The sequence below is a fragment of the Suricata suricatta genome, chromosome 7, assembly GCF_006229205.1.
Source record: "Suricata suricatta isolate VVHF042 chromosome 7, meerkat_22Aug2017_6uvM2_HiC, whole genome shotgun sequence".
Classification (NCBI taxonomy): Eukaryota; Metazoa; Chordata; class Mammalia; order Carnivora; family Herpestidae; genus Suricata; species Suricata suricatta.
This window is the reverse complement of record NC_043706.1, coordinates 110,637,139-110,658,541: the sequence shown is the minus strand read 5'-3', so window position 1 is coordinate 110,658,541 and position 21,403 is coordinate 110,637,139. Positions and strand designations below refer to the sequence as shown.

Sequence of the window (21,403 nt, the reverse complement as noted above, 5' to 3'; positions counted from 1 at the left end):
AAATGTAATGTTCATTACTTCCCCTAGTAAATATTTTTGAGTGCTCACTAGGCTTTTTACTAGCTTAAAACACTGACATCTTAAATTATAGACTAATACCTCATTCTATTTGCTATTTAGTCCTTATAGTCAAAGATGTTACTATACTTTCCCATTCACTTATAAAATAGGGGGAAAGTCACAGAGTTTTTTGTTTTTGTTTTTGTTTTTGTTTAATCCCTACATTCAAGTAGGGGTACACACCCTGGTTATTCTAATTAACTTTGTGTCATCACCTCTCCCCCACCCTAATCCTAACCTATTTTTTCAGGAGGGAAATTTTACAGTACTTTTGGAATTTCTTAATTCTCAGTACAATGAAAGCAAAGAGTTTCTCTTTTCATCCATGGTCTTAACAAAACAATTACTTATTAATATGTTTGCATTTGTGACGTTAGAGCTCAAATTTAGCCTCCAGTTGAACTTTGCCTTGAGGGAGACTGATCTGGTTATACTGTCAGTGGAGTAGCATTTAATCACCCGGTGCACGTAACGATTGTTTTTCTCTGTCATATAGTATGTACGACCAACAGATCTCATATGTAATAGATATTTACTGTGACAGTACATACAGGTTACACTACGAATTTTAATTGTTTTTAATTGATCTCCGCAAGTATAAATTAAAGCTCTTGAGAATCCCAAGCTTGGCGAGGAATGGACTTACTGTTTAGTTTGAAAGCATTTTCTTCAGATATAGCTGGGTAAGTGAAGTGATCTACTTCTGCTATGTGGAAGATTGGACTGTTGGTGCTAAAATTTAAAAGGTTCTGCCTGTGGATTGTAGGAAGACAAATGGCTCATCTCTAGAAGTGAGGAAACATAATGCTGTAATTCAGTGTCATGTTGATAGAAATAGCAGCCTTAACCAGTCATCTTTTATTTTTGGCTCAGACAACTAACTATAAAATATAACCCAGATGGTGGAGCTATGATAGTAAAGATACAGAAATGACATTTTGCTGATGAATTTTCTGCTACCCTTTGCTTCTCTACTTTCAGTTTTATACCAAATCTTTTATGGTGTAAGTCGCTTGCTTATGGATCTGAGGACAGACCCACAGGATGAAAAACGTGTTTCGTGGCATTTTTAGATCTTGGATTATTTCACTTAGCTTTTGTTCATTTCCCTCTTCTAGTTGCCTTTTTGATTTTCTCTCTTTTGCTAAACTCATACTCTAACATAAATTAGGCTGTGCCATGAAACTGTGGGCCCTATTTCAATTTATTTTTGAACACACTACAGGCATTTGGAATATAGACTCTGCTCTGTCTTCCTGTCTGCCTTGGAATTGGGGATGCCTCTAGAGAGAGCAGGTAGGTGGGCACATTATACTGAGGTCCATAGTCCCAACCTTCTTACCATACTGGGCATTGAATTGAAATAAAGGAGTCATAAAGCTTTGGTTAGTGAGATAGGTAGAGGGTCGGTCAGCGTGTTTTGTGGTAGAGATTAGGAATGGAGAAGGTAGTGAGTGCTCTGAGTTGGTGGCAGTGCTGAAGAGCTAAGAGGTGTTTCTCATGGTCTCCAACATCAGTGCCACCTGGGACTGCCCTCTTGCCCCTTTATTTCTCCCTGGTGGGGGTGTTAAGGCACTACCTATGATAGTCCCTGGAGGAGGAAAAGCAGGAAAGAATTAACAGCTATGGAGAATCTACTAGATTCTTTTAATCCTCACGATGAGCCTGTGAGGTCTGCACAGGGATTTGAGTTGAGGGCTGTCATTTAGAATGGAGGCTCTGGCTAACAGGCATGTGCTTTCTGTGTGTGAACATCTTCATTATCATGAAGGATTTATACCAGATGCTTTTTGAGAAAGCAGTATATACCTTTTTCCCCTAAAGGCATCTTAGTCATCTTGAAAACACACAGAGAGCACAAAAACTCCTCCTGTTTATATGTTGTGAATATTATTTATTTTTGGTTCAGGTTTTGAATTTGTTTTCAGAGATGAAAAGTTTGTCTGGGTCTCTCTTAGCCCCTTTAGGAACTCATGTGTTTTTGGTATTTATGAACCTGCATCAATATCTATTCCAATTAAAAAGACCATTGACAATTTGCAAGTGTAAGATTTTAGGAATGAAAATTAATTTAAATAACTAATAGACTTATTATCAACTTGAATATTCTAGCATAAGTTCCAAAAAATGATTATTGTTAGCTCCTTTATTTAGATCTTCTAGGTACGTCGGTGATTACATTAGGGATAGCCAACTCCCTGGGCTAATTTGTAGCATAGGAATGTACTAGGCTTGCATATTCATTTCAGTGTGGAGCCCTTTGAGGATTACCTTCTTTGGCCTTTTCTTTTATATGGTCTACTTTGGCATGAAATTTCTTAGGTTTTATTTTCCTCTTTTGATGTTGGCCTTGCATTTCTGCTGTTTCCTAGACACTGGTGTGTGCTTTGACTGATGTCTGTTGTTGATCAGGCAAATACAGCATCACTCTGAAAAGGGCTGCGGTTGAATGCAATGTAGTTGCTTTTCATGCCAGTGTGGTCTTGTTATCCCGAATGTCGTCATCTACGTTAGATAATGTAGCGGGCCCCCTCATCACTTAGACCTTGGTTATGCTAAACCTCAGCATATTTTTGTAACACTGACATTTTATTCAAGAATACTTGGCTACAGTAGACACAGTATTTGCATCATAAAATCAACTCAAGACTGTATTATATTATTATAATCATGTGTGGATAGATAGGAGTCTGCGCGTGTGGGAAAGAAAGAGAATCTCTAAACACATACAGCAGCTTCTGTTGAGTGGCAGGCCCTGTAACTATACAAAAAGCCAGTATATGTTCAGGTAACTGAGTGTAGGTTTCAGAATCTCTGAAACGCTTATTACTCTGTGCAGACTGTGAAGTCTTAAAGGGATGAGTCTTACCAAGAAGCTGGCCATATTTAATCTCGAGACATTTTAAGGACAAAGCACTGATTTTGAATTTTTATGCACTTATAAATCATGGAGGTGCTAAGGGTAGCTAGAATCAGAAATATGAAGGAGATTTAGATGAAGAATCAATTAGGGCTTGATTGTATGTCTTAATTGTCTCCCACATCTAGTTAACATGTAATTAGAGTCCCCTGATTACTCTTGCAAGCAGCCTTAAAACCAGAGAATGTAGCCGTATTTCCCTTGCTTCCATGTTTTATCTGTGTACTTTTCGCAATTGCAGGTATTTATCTCCTTCAAAGGAACCAAATAAGCAAGGAAGAAACCAATAGAGAAGGACTGTGAAGAATTCATTAGCTTTAGAGAGCCCCACGGCCTTTTGCTAAAGGCAGTTTTGCATATTGGACTCTTAGAGATAAACGATTGCCTGAATCAGTAGGCAAACCAGCCTGCCAGTCACAGGTGTGAAGTGGAGAACCTCTTTTTCTTCAGCACCCTCAGCAAAACTTTAGTTTAGAAAGCAGAATACCAGATTGACAGTTCCTGCACTAGGAGCTGCAGTCGGGGAGAGGAAGTAATAAAGCTTTCAGACATTCTGAAACACACACTCTGTTACCTGAATAGACACAGTCCTTTTCCATAGTTATAGGGTCTGCCCCTCAACAGAAGCTGCTATATGAGTTTATGCTTTCTTTCATGTAAACACACACACACACACACACACACACACACGGTCCTATCCATTATCTATCCACACACCATCAAGCATTGGACTTTGGTATCGCCTGCCAGTTATGTGTATATATTAATCTTTAAGGATGAATAGAAATAGATTATCTCTACATTTGAAAAGAAACTAGATTCAAGATTTTGAAGTTGCCACATAGATATTTGACTTATTCAACATAAGATCTTCTGGGGCCTATAACCAGAAATTCTTCCTTACAGCATTATTTAACTATTCAAAGGAAGTAATTAATTTTCATGATTTACAAATTAGCTTAGGAAAATTATCTGGAACTTTCCCAAAGGAGACGCATTTTATTATGCCAACAAAATTTTATGAGTTAGGTAAAAGTGAACTAAGTACCTTATTTCATATTACCCCGTGAGGCAATCTATTAACTAAAATCCACTTATATTACGTAGTTGTGTTGTAGCACATTGGAACTTTTTCCGGTCTCCGTTCTCAACAGGATCCTTGTGGTTGGTTCACTGATGTGGCAGGGAAGAGAAAAGTCACTGTCTTCAATGAGTTTATATTTTAGTAGGGAAGATGAATCTCAAAAATTTATTTGTACAGAAAATTATATAATTATCATCATGCTCCATTTGTAGCTCTAGCCCTAGCACACTTCTTCCCAGTCTCTTATAGAACAGATATTTAATCCCCATGTAATTTAGGATTAGGTCAAAGGACAGGAGACACTTCTACACCTCTGAGTTTCTTTTCCTGCAAACATGCCATCATGCTCATTATTACCTTCCATTAGACCCTGAGTCATGTTCTTCTTTTCATCATAAACTTTAGCATTGGCATCTTTAGGAGTTGCTTTCTCCACTGCCGTGGCCCACCTTCATCCTGATGACTTTGCTTTCTTTGTGGAACATCCATTGACAGGTTCTTCACTTCTTCATCTTTACAATCATCTCCGTTATTTTAATGTGCTGCTCTGGTTAAATGGATCTTGTAATATCTCACAAGTGTTCTAACTTTGCATGTAAACATCTCGCTTTATTTTATTTTTTATGTTTTATTTATTTTTTGAGAGAGAGAGAGAAAGAGGGACAGTACGAGCAGGGGAGGGACAGAGAGAGAGAGAGAGAGAGAGAGAGAGACAGAATCCAAAAATAGGCCCCAGGCTCTGAGCTAGCTATAAGCACAGAGCCCGATGTGGGGCTCGAACCCATGAACTGTGAGATCATGACCCAAGCTGAAGTCAGACCTCAGCCAACTGAGCCACCCAGAAGCCCAGCATCTCACTTTCTGATGATAACATAAACTCATCTCTTTCTCCTTCATTCATCTTACAGAGCTCACCCATCAACTTCATGGGGAGCTCCAGATCATCAAACCTTCTTTCATTTGCCAATTCATCAACTTGCTTATTCTATAAAATTTTGATTTTGTTATAATCTTTTTGGTCACATTAGCCATTTTCATAAACGCTTTGCTTGCTTTTTAAAATCTATTTTTATAAGCTTAGGACAAGTAAATTCTGTTTAAAAATCACACCCCATATTAGCGTGGGATCACTAGAAATTTGTGGTCACCAACTGCAAATGGGCCCACAGTATCTGAAATTTCTACTGTGTTTTTCTGTTCAATTCCCTTTCTAGCTCTCCTTTCCCATCCATCCCACTTGATACTCTCCAATTTCTAACTAGTCTTTTTTTTTTTTTACCAGCCCATCCCATATAGCTGAGAAAATTGAGGCCCTATGAAAATTTATTTATATCTTAATTCATCTCACCTTTTCTCATATTAAAAAAATTTGAGCCCCTTCCTATGATCTAGGATTTAGATTCTGTCCTAGCCTATCTTACACTTAGTGTTACCATTTCTTTCTCACATACACTCAAAAATTTCATATCAAATGGAATCATTCTTATCAATCTCTAAACATTTGTTTCCCGTCTTAAAAAGTAATAATAATAATTAAAATGCTTCTCTTGATTCCATATCTTCTTCCATTTTTAATTTTCTTTAATTTTTAAATTAAAAAAAAATTTAAATAAGCTTCAGGTCCAATGTGGATCTCAAGCTCTGAAATGAAGAAGCACCTGCTCTATCAGCTGAGCGAGCCAGGTGTCCCTCTTCTTCCATTTTTTAGTTCAATTTCTCCCCACCAGATCAGGCACATTCTTGTGGGAACTTTTATATTCATCTCTTCTTCTCTGTTGTCTTTATCATCATCCAATATGATTTCCATGTCTACTGTTTTATACAGATGGTTCTTCCTTTGGTCACGCCTAATCTCAGTGGCACATATGAGGGGTATTTTTTTCCCAGCTTTATTGAGATATGATTGACATATACCACTGTGTAAGTTTCAGGAAGACAAAGTGTTGATTTGATATATTTTGCAAAAAGATTACCACCATAGCCTTAGATAACATCTCCATCACAATACATAATACCATTTCATTTTTGTGGTGAGAACATTTAAGATCTACTCTCCTAGGAACTTGCAAGTTCCTTAAAACACTGCTAACTATAATCACCATGCCATAAATTAGATCTCTAGAACTTATTCATCTAATGACTGGAAGTTTGTACTCTTTGGTACAACATGATTTATATGTGGATCTAAAAAAGCCAAACTCATAGAAGCAGAGACTAGAATTATGGTTATCAGGGTCTGAAGGCTTTTGAAAATGAGATATTGGTCAAAGAGTACAATCTTATTTATTTATTTTGAGAGAGACAGATACAGCATGAGTTGGGAGGAACAGAGATAGAGGGAGAGAAAGAATCCCAAGCACCCTCACGGCTGCCAGTGCACAGCCCGATGCAGGGCTTGATCTCACCAACCATGAGATCATGACCTTAGTCAACACGAAGAGTTGGGTACTTAACTGACTGAGCCACCTAGGTGGCCTTGGGGGGGGTGTATTTTAATCTTCATTTTATTTAGTATTTTATCAGAATTTGGTTCTGACATCTGTTCTACTTCAGATATGTTTTATCGGCTTTTGTGACACTGTGTACCTTCATCTCCCTTTGTTTTTCTTTCTATAATCTCTTTTGCAGGCTCATCATTCTCAATCCTATCATGGTAGAAAGTATCAATTAGGGGTGCCTGGGTGGCTCAGTCAGTTGAGAGCCTAGCTTTTGATTGTGGTTCAGGTCATGATCCCAGGGTCATGGGATTGAGGCCCACACTGGGCTCCACACAGAGCAGGGAGCCTGTTTGGGATCGTCTCTCTGCCCCTGCCGTGTTTGGGCACCTGCTCACTCTCACTCTCTCTCTCTCTCTCTCTCTCTCTCTCTCTCTCTCAAGAAATAATTTGAAAATTCAAAAAGAAGTCTCAATTAGGAGCTTTCTGGTAACTTTTGCCAGACAGTTTTACTAAGGGGAAGGGAACAGAAGCTTGACTGAGTTGATAATAATTGAAATTTATTGGGGCACCTGGGTGGCTCAGTCTTTTAAGCTTCTGACTTCAACTGAGGTGGTGATCTCAGAGCTCAGATCATGAGTTGAAGCCCCTGTGTCAGGCCTGCTTTGGATTCTCTGTCTCCCCCTCTCTCTCTGCCCTTCCCCCACTCTCTCTTACTCTCTCTCTCAAAAGTAAATAAATATTTAAAAAATAATTAACATTTATTGAACAAGATACTATCTTAAGCTAGCATGCATATCATCATGCTTGTATTTGTGTTCCCTGTCTCTCCCTCCAGCCCGACTAAGACACACACACACACACACACACACACACACACACACACACACTCTCTCTCTCTCTCTCTCTCTCTCTCTCTCTCTCTCTCTCTCCTCACTGCAATTATATAAGGTTGGTATTATTTCTATCCTCAATTTAAATAACTGGACCAAAGTCTTAACAGTTAACAAGTGGCAGAGCCAGGAATGGACCTGAGTCAAACTGCCTCCAGCCTCTATTCTTCCATCAACTTTACTACACTGTCTCTCAAGATAAAGAACCAAATGCAAAGAGAGCATTTCCTCTAAACAGGCTTCACTCTTTAAAATTCTAACATGTTAAATTTTCAAAGATGGATGTCATTTGAAATAGCACTTTAATTAGACAATATATTGATGAGGCAGCAGAACCGGCAGCCTTAAGCCCTGCGCGCTTTCATACCATATTCCTACACTCGCCCCGAAGCCAATGGCGATGGGACACGGAGGCTGGGTGGTTGTTTTGCTAGTGTAGACCTTGCCCTGTGTTACTTCTTTCCTACTTTGTGTGTCCTTAAAACAGTTGTCTTCACTGGAATAAAGTGAAGCTGAGAAGTAGAGCAGGGTCTTTGCAGGAAGAGAAATACTTCCTAATGAATGGATGACTAATCTGCGAACACAGAAATTGTGTGTGTGTGTGTGTGTGTGTGTGCACGTGTACATGTGTGTGTGCACACGTGTTTTATATTTCATATAAGTGTATCTGATATGAAAACAATTGTCATGTCACTTCCAAGTATTGGAACAAAGGCTTAGCAAGAAATAGAGGGGAGAGTCAGAGACATAAACTAATGTATAACTTGGAGCAGCCGTGGTAGAGACCCTTTCCTGCACGCGAGAAAACTTGTACTTGACTCCCAACTTTCCTGTTTACAAATTCTTGAGCAAATTGTGTTAACTTTTCAGAGCCAAATCCCAAATCTTGAACATGGATACAATGCAGCTTTCATTATAAAGTTTTATAAGGATGAAACAGTAACAGGTGCAAAAGTGCTACATAAATCAAAAAGTATTCTGATCAATGTTGTTACTATGTGAGATTTGTGTAAGTATATCTCAGGAAAATACATTTTATTTGCTTTAATGGTAGTCCAAGAAAAGAGAAGATACGGAAAGAAAAAAGTGAGAAAACCATTTTTGAAGAACTACATTTTTATAAATAGACCACATATCTGTGTAATTAATCCTTGTTGGTTATTTCACTTTTGTCAGAGCCCACATTAAATTATTTTAATTTCCTAAGTTTATCTTTGTTTTACTTTCTCCAATTGTTTTCCTTCCTTTGCTTCATATAGGTGATAAGCTTATGCATGTTTATACTACACTCCCTGAGAAAAAGTTTCTAATTCATTTAAATTGAGCTTTTATTCTGGACAATAAATTTGGGCCTCAATTTAAAAGGGAGCAAAAGAATCCGTTCTCTATTAAAGCACAAAAAATGTTTCTCTTTTTAGTGACCTCATTTTCCCTGCTAAGTGTTGTCTTTGCCTCATTAACAAGAGCTGGAGGAAATTTCTAAGATCAGATTCCTTTACTACTAAGGATCTAATCAGCTTTATCACTTCACGAGAGCCCTCACCTTGTAAGGCTCCTCTGTCCAGTCAGGGGAAACAGATCTCAAGAGCTTAATTACGCAAAGCTTGCTGGAGCAAATGCTCAGGTCAGATCTAATGCTTGATGTCAGGCAGCCACCAGGGCCTCCGAGAAGAGGGAAGCGATGGAAGCTACACCAGATGTCAAATTTCACCCATTTAAGAGGCCGGCCTGGGAACAGAATGAACAGGCTCTTTTTGCATGGTGTTTTCACTCCACTTCATTACCTGAAATACTGAAGGTAATGATTCCAATCAATTTTTTGCTACTCTAGCAACATTCTTGGATTATTAACTAAATAAGTGAAGTAAGGTTGAATTAAAATAGAGGGAGAAAAAGGAAAACCCTAAAAACAAGGACTTTATTCTTTGGCAAACTGAATTAATGCAGAGAATGTACCTCATATAACAGAAAGTTGAACTCAAAGTCAGAAAGCCTGTGATCTAATTGCCATCACATGTAACCCAAGCAGTTTATTTAACTGTGTCTTCCTGGCCTCGTCTTGGCAAAACTTTTTACCTTTCGTATTTTTTTCATTTAGATTTATTACTTACAGGCTTAGATCATTTCACTGGTTAGCATACTGCTTGGTATGTTGTAGGTGCTCAATGTATTTTAAATAATTAACAAAAACAGAGAAAATCGATGAGTAAATTTAGCTGTGTACTCATTCTGCCCAGATATAGCCCATTCAGGAAGTCTAACACATAATGGCACTTGCTTAAAACAATGTCTTTTGGGTATTTGACCTCAGTAATTTTCCTTTTTGTTTACCTGGACAATATTTGGGAAAACTTACATTCTAAGATACATCTTTAATTCTTACAGGATAAAACTCTAATTAAATTTTCATAAGTGTGCTATTGCTGTTCCTCTTTTACTGTGAAAATTCCTTAAAAATGATTGTTGCTAAGGTTTTCTGTTTCTTCCTGACAGGTAATATTTGAAGCTGAAGTCTCAGGAGGGAGGAGTGGTTATATCGCCATTGATGACATCCAAGTACTGAGTTATCCTTGTGGTAGGTTGTGATTAAGAACTGTATTTTTCTGTGTCCTTTCAAGACTTGTCTCATATTGGCAGTGGCCATTGACTGTTCATCACTTGGCTCTACCTGTCTCTTCTGTTTAACCTCTAGCCTTCTGTTCAGTTTTAAAAGAACAATGAAGCATTTCTAGAACTTTCTAATCAAATATTTTTCAGAATTGCAACTAATTACACAGATGAAAGGATTCTTTTAGCTATTTAAATACTGAGAAAAAATGCAAATATAAACACAATTTTAGATAGTACATGCTCCATCTTTTGAGTTTTTTAAATTTTTATCAGACAGAGCTACAACAGAGAGAGAGAGAATCCTAAAGAGGCTTGATGCTCAGCATGCAGCCCGATGCAGGGGTCATTCCCATGACCATGGGATCATGACCTGAGCCAAAATCAAGAGTCAGATGCTCAACCCCCTGAGCCACCCAGGCTCAAACCTCTTTTGGTTTTATTAAACAGTCTAGGAAAGTAAAGAAGAATGACAAATCAGAGCTCCACAGAAAGGAAACTAAAAGAGACCTCGCTAACTTATGTGATCTACTCAGTTGAAAGTTGGAATGAAGGAAAGAGAATAAATTAGTTCACCTATTCCAAACTTCAGACTAAAGTTTTTGTAATAAATATATGGTTAATCCATATGAAACGACAAAATAATAAAAAGCAAACAAAATAAGGGACTCAGTTTACTGATACATGGTTTTGTTGTGTCCACAGATGCACATTGGTTGATCTTCAGATGGTGTAACTAAATTTGTGTGTGCATCACATTTCCTGAAAGACAGTCATTACATCCATTCAGTAGAGCCAGATGTAAAACAGCTGGCATGATTTCAAACCTTACCTCTATCTCCCAACACCAGCATTTTATTGGGCCCATGACTTCTAGCTGATCTGTTCAGTGATCCTCTTGGTGGAAATTTTCTCACCATTTTAAGCGCCCTACATAGGGAGGGGGCGGGAGGACACCATGCCAGGGGTCAAGGCTGTGCGCCTATTGAGTGCTTGGAAAATGCCAGTGTGCATTAGCCTCACCTACTGGGGGTGGCACTTCACAAAATGTGCGGCCCCTCCTTGGTTCTGATGCAGTAGGTCTATGGTGCGGGGGGAGCTGGAAAGTTTCTTCTCTAATAATTTCCCAGGTGATGCACATGCTGCTGGCCTGGAGTTCACACCTTGAAGACCACTGTTCTAGCTCAAACCATTTTAGCTCAAGCCTTTCTTTTGTTTGGTGCTGAGGAAAGAAGTAGCAGGCAAGGGTCTAACAATTTATTCCATGCATTATATTCTAAGAAAAAGGAACAAAATTAACTCACAGTTCAAGTTGGTTTACTAAACTCTTTCACCTCGTTAGTACAAGAGAATGATGTTTGCATTCACTGTTCATTTACACTTATTGAAAGAGAAATGTGAAAGAAAGGCTCTCAGGAGTAAACAAGTAAAAACATAAATTGACAACCAGTTTTATTGTGCTCTGGGCCTCTAGGAGCTTGCTTTTAGTCACTGAGGCTTAACTTTTCCTGTGACTATTTACTTTCAGTGGAAAACATGAGTAAGCTTCATTTCTAAAAGATAATCACAGAGAACACGAATATGACAGTCATGTAAGTCATGTAGGTTTTGACTAAAGTTACCACTTTTTGTTGGTCTGCTATGTCTTTGGGTAACTTTTGTATAGCTCTCTAACTTCCTTATAACTCTGAAGGCATAGGAAGTGGATTTAGCAACAGTTATGCTAAAGTTCTTTTAAGAGAAACAAAAACATTCCCTTGTTCTTTGAAATACTAGAGAATTATTGCTTTTGAAATAAAAATGAGAGATCTAACTGCTTAAATTATAAATTAATAGTTCAACGGCCATGTCTACATAAACATGTTAGATATCATTGTACATTTTCATTATACTTTTCTGTTATGCTCTGATTTATGCCTTTTTCATCTATTTTGCTTTCTTTGACTTGTAACTATTTTTATCACCACCCGTATGCAACATGCAATGGCCAACCTTCAGCAGTAATTGATGAGTGCTCTCTCTGGATACAACAATGCTCTTTTAATTATGGGGCAAAAAGTATGAGGGCAATTGAGGGGGAAAAAAAGAATTGTGGGAAGGATTGTGTATATCATCACAAAGAAAACTCAATTTTCCTCCATACAATATTAGTCTTAGCCAAAGGTTAAAAGTGTTCACCACCTTATTCTCTTGGGAGAAAGTAACATGACACGTTTTCTTCATCTGAAAAAAGTAAATTTTTTTTCTGCTTTCACAGATAAATCTCCTCACTTCCTCCGTCTGGGGGACGTAGAGGTCAATGCAGGGCAGAATGCTACATTTCAGTGTATCGCTACAGGAAGAGATGCCGTGCACAACAAGTTATGGCTTCAGGTAAGGCCAAGTTGGCAGGTGAGCTAAAGGGTACACTTGATGTTTAAGAAATCACAAAAGTACTGCCTGTGGTGTCATTCTTGTGTGTGTGTGTGTGTGTGTGTGTGTGTGTATGAGAGAGAAAGACAGACAGAGACAGAGACAGAGAGAAAAAGAGAGATTGAAAGAGAGAATGGAGAATGAGAAACAAGTTCTCTTGTATAGGTTTTGATGTGGGAAACAACGGCAGAAGAAAAAAATTAAATTTCCTTACAAGTTGCGACCCATTTTACAAGTCCTTGAGACAGGCAGAGTGACGTTCCTCTGAAAGCCCCGTTACCTCTATGTTAATACTTTGCTAAAGGCAAAAGGCAGTCTTAGCCTGACTCCCCAGGATCCTGTAAGTCTACTTTAACATAGAAAAGTTCCTTCGGAAGCTTCCCTCATCTTTACACCCCAAGATATATATTGGCAATCATACTCCAAGCCCACTGGTAGACTTCGGAAGGGTCCCAGGGCTGAGGGTTTACGAGACAGTAGTAAATGACCTTTTCCCCACCCTAGCTAACAATAGCTAGCCCCCTCAAGGTCCTGGAAACCTTGTTTCCCAAGTACCTTGGAGATTTACACTATCCCTAACCCCTTCCAACCTGAAGGGATATACTCAGTCACCTGTCACAGCCACAGTTCAGGGATTTCTGCCCAGGGATCCTATCCCTGTGCTTTACCCTGCTTTAATACAATTACCTTTATGCACCAAAGTCGTCTCCTCCAAACCCAAACTCTTCAAACCACATCAAGTTTGATTTAATTGACTCATTTCAGATATTTTCATTGTTGAAATATGAATAAACATGTAACCATATATAGTTAATAAGAATTTAGGGTCATTTCTAGTGAAAACTAATGTTTCTCTAATGTTATGTACAATTGTACGAGCAATTTTTTCTAAATCCATTCAAAGTAAGAAAAAAATGAAAATTTCCTCATTTACTTTTTGAAAAATCAACATATAAGAGCATAGTACTTAAGTAAGAACGGACATATTCCAACAAGTTTCTTAAAAATATTTTAAGAAAACTTTGAAAATACTTCTGGAAATGTGAATTGTATGAGAGCCAATTAAATTTTTTTCAGAACTTTTGTGTGTAAGGGTTAATCACAGATCTGCGGTCAAGACGTTTGCTTTGCACATATTAAATCCTCAGTAAATATTGAATGAATTACACTTCGGCATAATGTTGGAGAAACGTAAATGGTACAGAGAAAGAGCTTTGAAAAACTCGGAGAGAAAACAATAGAGCAAGGAATGGGGCTTGCCTTCAGAGAAGATCTCGCAATCCTGGAGCAGTGGTGGGGTGAGGGGAGGGAGGCGTGCGTGCAAGGGGGGAGAGCAGCTCCAAGGTCAGGAGGCTGGTCCTAGGAAAGATGGCTGTTGAGCTAAATCTTTGAAGCTAGAGTATAAGTAATAATATCCTCTGAGCACTTGTATTATTATTTTTGTTCTATTTGCATCAGAATGAAAGGAGGAATTTAAGTAGTTAGAATTTTAAATTCCTGAGAATGACTTGAATATAGACATCAGCATTTATTTGACCATACTTACCATAGTTTTAGAGAGGTAAAAATTAGTTTTGAGGATAATCATTAAGTTGCAGGACGTTGGGGTCATGATTATAATAAATGAATATTGAAATCATGTCTGGCATAATATTGTACTAGATGTTATACATTTGTTATTTCACCAAATTCTCATATCCACGTGGATGTTAAACAGATGTACTCATATAAATCAAGTTATTACTACTTTTATAATTCACTTGATTTGCTGGTATCAGGATATCATCCTGAATGTGTGAAAAGGAAATGAAGCCCCTACTTTTTTTTCCTGTGATTATGCTAATTTCCCCTATAAATATTGAAATATAATATAATTCTTTCTGGGAGCACCTGGGTGGCTCAGTCGGTTGGTTGAGCCTCTGACTTCGGCTCAGGTCATGAGATCTCACACTTGGTGGGTTCAAGACTCATGTCAGAGTCTGTGCTGACCGCTAGCTCAGAACCTGGAGCCTGCTTCAGATTCTGTGTCTCTTTCTTTCCCTGCCCCTCCCCTGTTCATGCTCTGTCTCTCTCTGTCTCTCAAAATAAATTAAATGTTAAAAAAAAAAAGATAATTCTTTCTGGAGGGGGTATTGCATAATGCGCAGCCTGTTTTATCAGCTGAACAAGTCAGAATCCCTCTCTCTCTCAGCCTAAGTAATTAATTTAAAAATGTTTTTAAATGTTGTTTCTAATTCATTTGCTATTGTTTTTTCATTTAGGCAGGAACATTAGTTGGCATTTGACTTTAGTTGTGATCCATATAGTCTTGTCTTAGAGAACCAGACTCTGAAGTCAGCCCTGGTTTTATGCCCCAGGGTTTAATGTGACATTGAAAGGAAAGGGTTTTGTGTGCTTGGATACCAGCTGCCTTGTGGCACCGAAGACTTTCTGGCTCTGCTGGTCTGAGTGGGTTGCAGTCAAACATTGCTTGTTTATTGTTTGTTTCCTACCTACTAGATCGGCCCATTTCAGTACAGTTCTTAAAAGTATTCCTCTTGCCATTTATAAAGAAAGATGTGAGATAAAAATATTGTGTGAGAGCTTTATTCTCCTTTCTTTTTCTCCACTTCTCTTTACATGTCCAAAGGGGAATTTGTGTATTTCTCTTCTGTTTTGATATTGAAGTTACCCAAGTACATAATTACCTTGTTCTTTTAAAAAACTTTTCTACTTTTTAAGTAACACCACTTGAATTACCTTAAGTTATTGCCGTAAATCATTCTTTTTCACATTTAAGAAACATTGAAAACTACCAATTGCTTAGTCGAGGGATGTTTTCAAATGAATTAGACTAGTTACTGTATATAAATATATGGTGAGTCAATCAGAATGTGGCCAGTAACCTAAGACAAATTCATCTTTTGCTTAAAGTAACAGAAATACAGTAAAGCAGAAAGAATCTTGACTCCATAAGGAAGATTCCAAGCCAACCCATACAAATAAATGTCAAGTTGTGTTTGCTTGATACAGAACCACTTCGAGAAATCAGGAGGCCCAACTCTTAAATCGAACCATAATTTAAATCCTTTAGCCCTTCCAACCCATTGGAATAATAATTCCAATAATTCATTGAATTATTCTGAGCTTCAAGTTCCTTATCTATAAAAGGAGATGTGGATAGAATCTAAGATGCCTTCCAGCTATAAAATGCTAAAGTAGGCCTTTACATTTTGTTTTGATGGTCAGACACGTAGACTTTATTACTCTTTTTGTTTGATGGAAGAATGTGAAATTGTTTATGTTATTAGTTGTGTATGGATAAAAATGGTCCTCTAAGTTAAGCGTCAGTTTGAGAACAATTGTTAACATATCTGCTGACGGTACTGAGACAATAGAAACCAACTCAAAATGAAAGGTCATCGCATTGCATCTTGTCACAAAAGCAATGGAATAACGGAGTAGCTGTTATGCTTGTGAAGGTAGCTGTTCTTAAAAAAAATAGTGACCAACTTTTATGTTTTCCAAATCCCTTACATCATACAGTATTAAGCTTCAATTGGTAACTATGGGGTAAAAAAACAAAAATAGAAAAGCAGCCAACTTTCTATTTTAAAGGAAAAACAAAACACTGCTTTAACCATAATACCTGATAGCATTTGACATTTAAAATAATTTATGTGTGGAAATATATTTAAAAACGAATCTCTTACATGTTTATTGTCTTTAGCTTTCAATTGATATGTCAATCATTTTATTGTTTAAAATGACACACAATTTAGGTAAATGAGAAAACAGAGCACACAAAAGCAAGCACCCGAGTTACCTGAGCTAATGTAGGAACATTCATAAGGCATATCATAGTGGTTCTGGATGTATCTTTAGGGAGTGTTCTTTCCTGTAAAATCTCAGATTATATAATTACACAGTCTTAGAATTAGGTCATTTACTCTAGACATTTAGTAACCAATGACAAAATACATTACCCAAATTAACCTCCTTGTACAAGCTCAGTGAACTACTGATACACAAAACAATATGGATGACTTTTTTTAGACGTCTATTTAGTGTCAACAGCTACTGGTATGGTAAAATTATGAGGTTTTCTGGGCCATAGCTTAAAATAGTGTGTTATGAAGTTCATTTATGTTGGAAAAGGGACATAGAGTACTAAGACTTCAGTCACTTGTAGAGAGTTTCCAAATTCCTTTTCGATCGTAAAACTCCATGGAGTAGCATGCATTCTGGATATAATCACATTATTTGTTGTCAGGTTACGATTTGCAGTTTTCCCCCACATGAACAGATGTTTTTCAATGTTTCCAACAAGTTTTAGAACTATGCTATTTTGTGTTTTCAAGGAACCCCCAGTGGTAGAGAATTTGTGGATCATAACTTAAGGCTTATGGTAAAACATAGATTATAGGAAATCAGATAGCTAATGAAAATTTAATGTACAATTTTATACTGAAATAAAATAATAAAAACAACTGTTTATGTTTTGGGGAAGTGTCAGTTTTCTTATAGAAAAGAGAAAAATTACCCAACATTTTAGTTGTGCTCTTTTATTGCAGTTCTTACTGATATGAATAGTAAAGGAATGGTGGCAAAGAGTGAATATTTTTGTAAATAGCTAACATATGACACATCGGTTCCATTCCTAAGTATTTACACAAGAGAAATAAAGGCATGTGTTCACAAAGTGACTTGTATAAGAATGTCTATAACGGCTTTATTCATAATAACCAATAGTAGTAAAGTAATAGTAAATGGATCCCAATGTCCATTAACAGGAGAATGGATCAACACTGTGTGGTTTATTCAAACAATGGAATATTACTCAGCAATAACAAAGAATGAGTTACTGATACGATCGAAAGGAATTTGGAAACTCTCTACAAGTGACTGAAGTCTTAGTACTCTCTGTCCCTTTTCCAACATAAATGAACTTCATAACACACTATTTTAAGCTATGGCCCAGAAAACCTCATAATTTTACCATACCAGTAGCTGTTGACACTAAATAGACGTCTAAAAAAAGTCATCCATATTGTTTTGTGTATCAGTAGTTCACTGAGCTTGTCATGTCAGCAATATTATGTTTTCAGAAAAGGGACAGACAGAAAGGAGTGCAAACTGTGTGATTACATTTATATTAAGTGCCAGAAGAAATACAACTAATTTATGGTGATAGAAATCAGAAGAGTATTTGACTGTGGGGAATGAGGATGGACTGGATGTGGCCAGGGGAAACATTTCTGAGGTAATCTTAATGTCATGTATATTTATTGGTGTCTCGGGTCTATGGGTGCATATACATTTGATAGATGTTAAGATCCATCTGATTCTCTGAATATATGGTTTACCTCAATAAGCCATGAATGAGGAAAAATATGTGGTACATCTTATCAAATAACCTAAGTCCTGGCAGTACGAATCAAGCCATAGGTGGCAATAGCCAGCATACATTAACCTGCATTTTTGTCCATCTTGTGCATTTGAAGTTATTTGATTAGGTGCAGGGTAATTTTTAATCATTAGTCTATGCTGAAATATGGAATAAAGCATGTTATGAATGTTCTGTCTTCAGAACATGTTATAAATTCTGAGGATGTAAAAGACTTGGAACAGGGTCGGACTTAACTTATGACTTAGTATTCTTCTCTGAAGGTCCACTATAAGTGGACACCTACATGGCAAATCAAATGGAGCCCACTGCTGGAACATGTGTCTGACCATATGCTTTGGCCTCAGGTTTAATGTAGAAACTAAAATGCTAATGACTCCATCCATCATTACAGAGCATGCTTCATTGGATTGGACAGAGAAATTCAACAGTGGAGTCCCTGAAAGTAGAGAATTGTGTGGGTAGATTTGGTGACACCCTTTGTTTTGGTGAATTGAAATGAGGCTGTTTGATGTGTGACTGATAATCCTGTGCAGATTGCCATCAAAGCTGTGGCAATTGGGCCAGTCTGTCAGTAATTGCCGCAGGGGCTGGCACCGTGCCTCCTCAGTGGCCCTGCCAAAGCCGGAAAGTCAGCCATCACTTTGCACTTGGTGAGGCTCGTCGCCGCTAATGTAGTATGATACAGCTGGTTTCTCCGCTGAAGGAAATATCATTCCTTATGGGGCAATATATAATTCAAGCAATGGATTGAGAGTAATAATTGGAGAGTAAAATTAGTAAAATTAGATGCAAATTGTTCTTAAAATAAAAACAACCAGAGAGAGGCTGGTCTCTTGTAGTACCAGTTGTTGTCAGCTGAGGATCAATGAAAATGGTTGGTCTGTAACTTCTGGACACATAGTGTTTTGTCTGTCCAGGGAAATGTCATGGTCTTCCTATACTGCATCATCATGCACACTATGAAAATCATAAGCATGATTTTTAAAAAAATGACTTAATTTGAAAGTATAAAATTTTAGCTGATGAAACATGTCACTACCCAAAGCCACACAGTCATTGTTCACAAGGCTCCCTCCGATGCCTCCCTGCCGTGGTATTTTTCCATGCCTATATTCCTGGATGTTTGTAGCATATTTCATTCCTACAGGAGATTTTACTATCCCCAATATTATTTCTTTTTGAGAAAAAAATCTGGTTATTTTGCATTTATTATAATAAGAGAACATTCTTGGAAGGAATTGGTCCATGCCTAGAAAGATGGAGTTTGTGGTGGGGGAATTGATTGAAAAATAATTTGAGAGGACTTTTTCAAAGCCTAATTCACTAAACATGTAATTTGTAACTAGTTTATATTGAGTACCATGAAAAGAAAAGAAAAATAAATAGAAGGGATGAGGTATTGTGAAAATTGCCCTACTGTCTGAACTTGCTGGAAGTCCTGACATTGTCTAGGTTGTTGGCCTTAAGAGTGGCTGACACATATCTAAAATATTAGATTAACAAAAGGCAGTGTATAATTACTAGGACAGTGAATAACATTGAAGTGATGTCAGAATGGCTAACGGGACATGGTATAAATATATCTTGAGAGTCGTGGGAGATTGCAGAAACAAATTTCTTAAAAATCTTAGAGTATTAGGACTACTCAAGAGGGATTTAATTGGTTCTGTATAGGTACTCAAGTACAATGCTAACTAATAGTTTGAAGTTACATGCTGAGAGATATAAACTGATTATAAAGAAGAACTTTGTAATTGTAGGGCTGTTGAAACCTAGAATGAGCTATTCCAGGAGGTAGTAAAACTACAATTAGTGGAAGTATCCAAGCATAATCTGGATAAGCACTTGCTAGAGCTGTAGAGGATGTTTAAGCATGAAGTTGAGTACTTTTTAAGATCCTTCTAGCCTGGAGAAATGTCTTTGAAACTGAGTAAGAAAAGACTATATAGAATCTATGCATGAAACTATTTCAGAGTTGAGAGAGAACTACCTAGACTGGAATGTTTGGTGAAGTCATTAAGGAAGATTTGATTGAGTCTTTGAAGGACATAGAGGACTTGAATAGCAAAGTCGGAGTGGGCATGGTTATCAAGGCAGATTAGGGTATGTGTGTGGAGATGGGATAGAAACATCTGGAGAAGGATCTTATTGAAGTGGAAAGATCACAATGAGAAGCAGAGGTAAATATAGTTTTTGGAAAGGTTAGGACTAGGCCATGATGAAGACATAAGCCAGAAAGAAGTCACTGTTAGCAGTGAAGATATCAAGTCGCCAGGGTCCAGGATTGGACAACGCCCGTGCAGTTGGCATACATGTGAGTAGAGAAAGCGAGGGACAGATGAAAGAAGACAGTAGTTTTGGATTGTGCCAGTTGACAGAGTTGAGGAGGATGTGAGTGAAATGATTGAGACAGCTTTCTAAATTTCCTCAAAAGTTAATTTTTTAAAGCCAGTGAGTTTGCTTTCTCATTTTTTGTCTTGGAACTGATTTGTCTTTTCAACCCATTTGTTTACTGTTTTTTTTTTCCTACCTTCGTAATTGCGTATAAATTATCCTCGATAGGAGTGGAAGGTGAGGAGACACTCCCATTCTTTTTGGCTCCCTTTAGCTTTAATAAAAGTTTGTGAAGACAGTTTGAAGCTTGCCACCAAATTAAAGCCCTGGGTGGTCCTGGGATACACGAAAGGCTGTTGGTGTTTTCAGCCTTGGCATCTTCCGTACCTTACGGCTCAGAGAGCAGGAGTCATATCTGAGAGGAGTGTTAATCATGTCTGTTGTGCTTCCCTCTATTTTTTATAAACTGATAAACACTAGCCTGCTGTTTAATTCTTATTGTCTCCTTTTATTCTTAGTTTCAGCAGTAATTTTTTTCTGTATATATGCTGATTTACAATTATTTCTATTCCACATAAAAGACCATGGACCATTTGGTAGCTAAGCTATCCCTCTGGTCAGTCTGCTTTTCTTCAGCACATTAGTTTATTTAAGTTGAGGGCATTCTATTCTTCCTTCATGGCTTCATACAAAGAATTATGGTTATTGGTCTTGAAGTAAAATCATTGACCAAGTAGCCTGGATTGTAGTTTATAATTTACAATTATAAGTTTATAATTTATCTTTTATCTTTGACATTTTGGGTGTGTATGTGTGTAAATGGTGAACACCGGAACATTTAATCATACGTAATTTTAAGGATTGTTAAATATCCCTGAGGTCATTTTGGTTGGCTTTATGTGGCTTCCTACCATAAAGAGTTCAATCCCTTGAAGATATAGTTCATTCTCTTCCTTCTTTAATCATTTATAAACTGTCGAGTTTGTTGTCTACAGGTTACATAATTGATTATAAATGAATAATGTGTGGAATGTACTCTGTCTTTCTTATCTGTCCCTGGACATGACCATAAAAGCCCGACAGTCACAGAAGCTCAAGGATTTCTTCTTATCGATATCTATAAATAACAATTTACTGCTTTTTCTGTGCAAGAATAATACACGCTTCTTCTGTTTTTCCTAAAGCTCCTCTTTCAGAGTATTTTCTAAGTGTGTCACACCAAGCACTTTACAACTGTCCTTTGACTTCTTGTGATCACTATTACAACAT

At 37.4% G+C, this 21,403-nt stretch overlaps 1 protein-coding gene across 10 annotated transcripts in view; it reads left to right on the top strand.

The window, feature by feature from the left end:
* Positions 1 to 21,403, top strand: part of PTPRK (protein tyrosine phosphatase receptor type K) — a 549,193-nt gene that overhangs the window by 265,228 nt on the left and 262,562 nt on the right. For all 10 annotated transcript variants that reach the window (XM_029943969.1, XM_029943962.1, XM_029943968.1 and 7 more), the window contains exons 4-5: positions 9,886 to 9,967; positions 12,257 to 12,372. In XM_029943969.1, the coding sequence (XP_029799829.1) occupies positions 9,886 to 9,967; positions 12,257 to 12,372 (198 nt within the window). The remainder of the gene's footprint in view (positions 1 to 9,885; positions 9,968 to 12,256; positions 12,373 to 21,403) is intronic.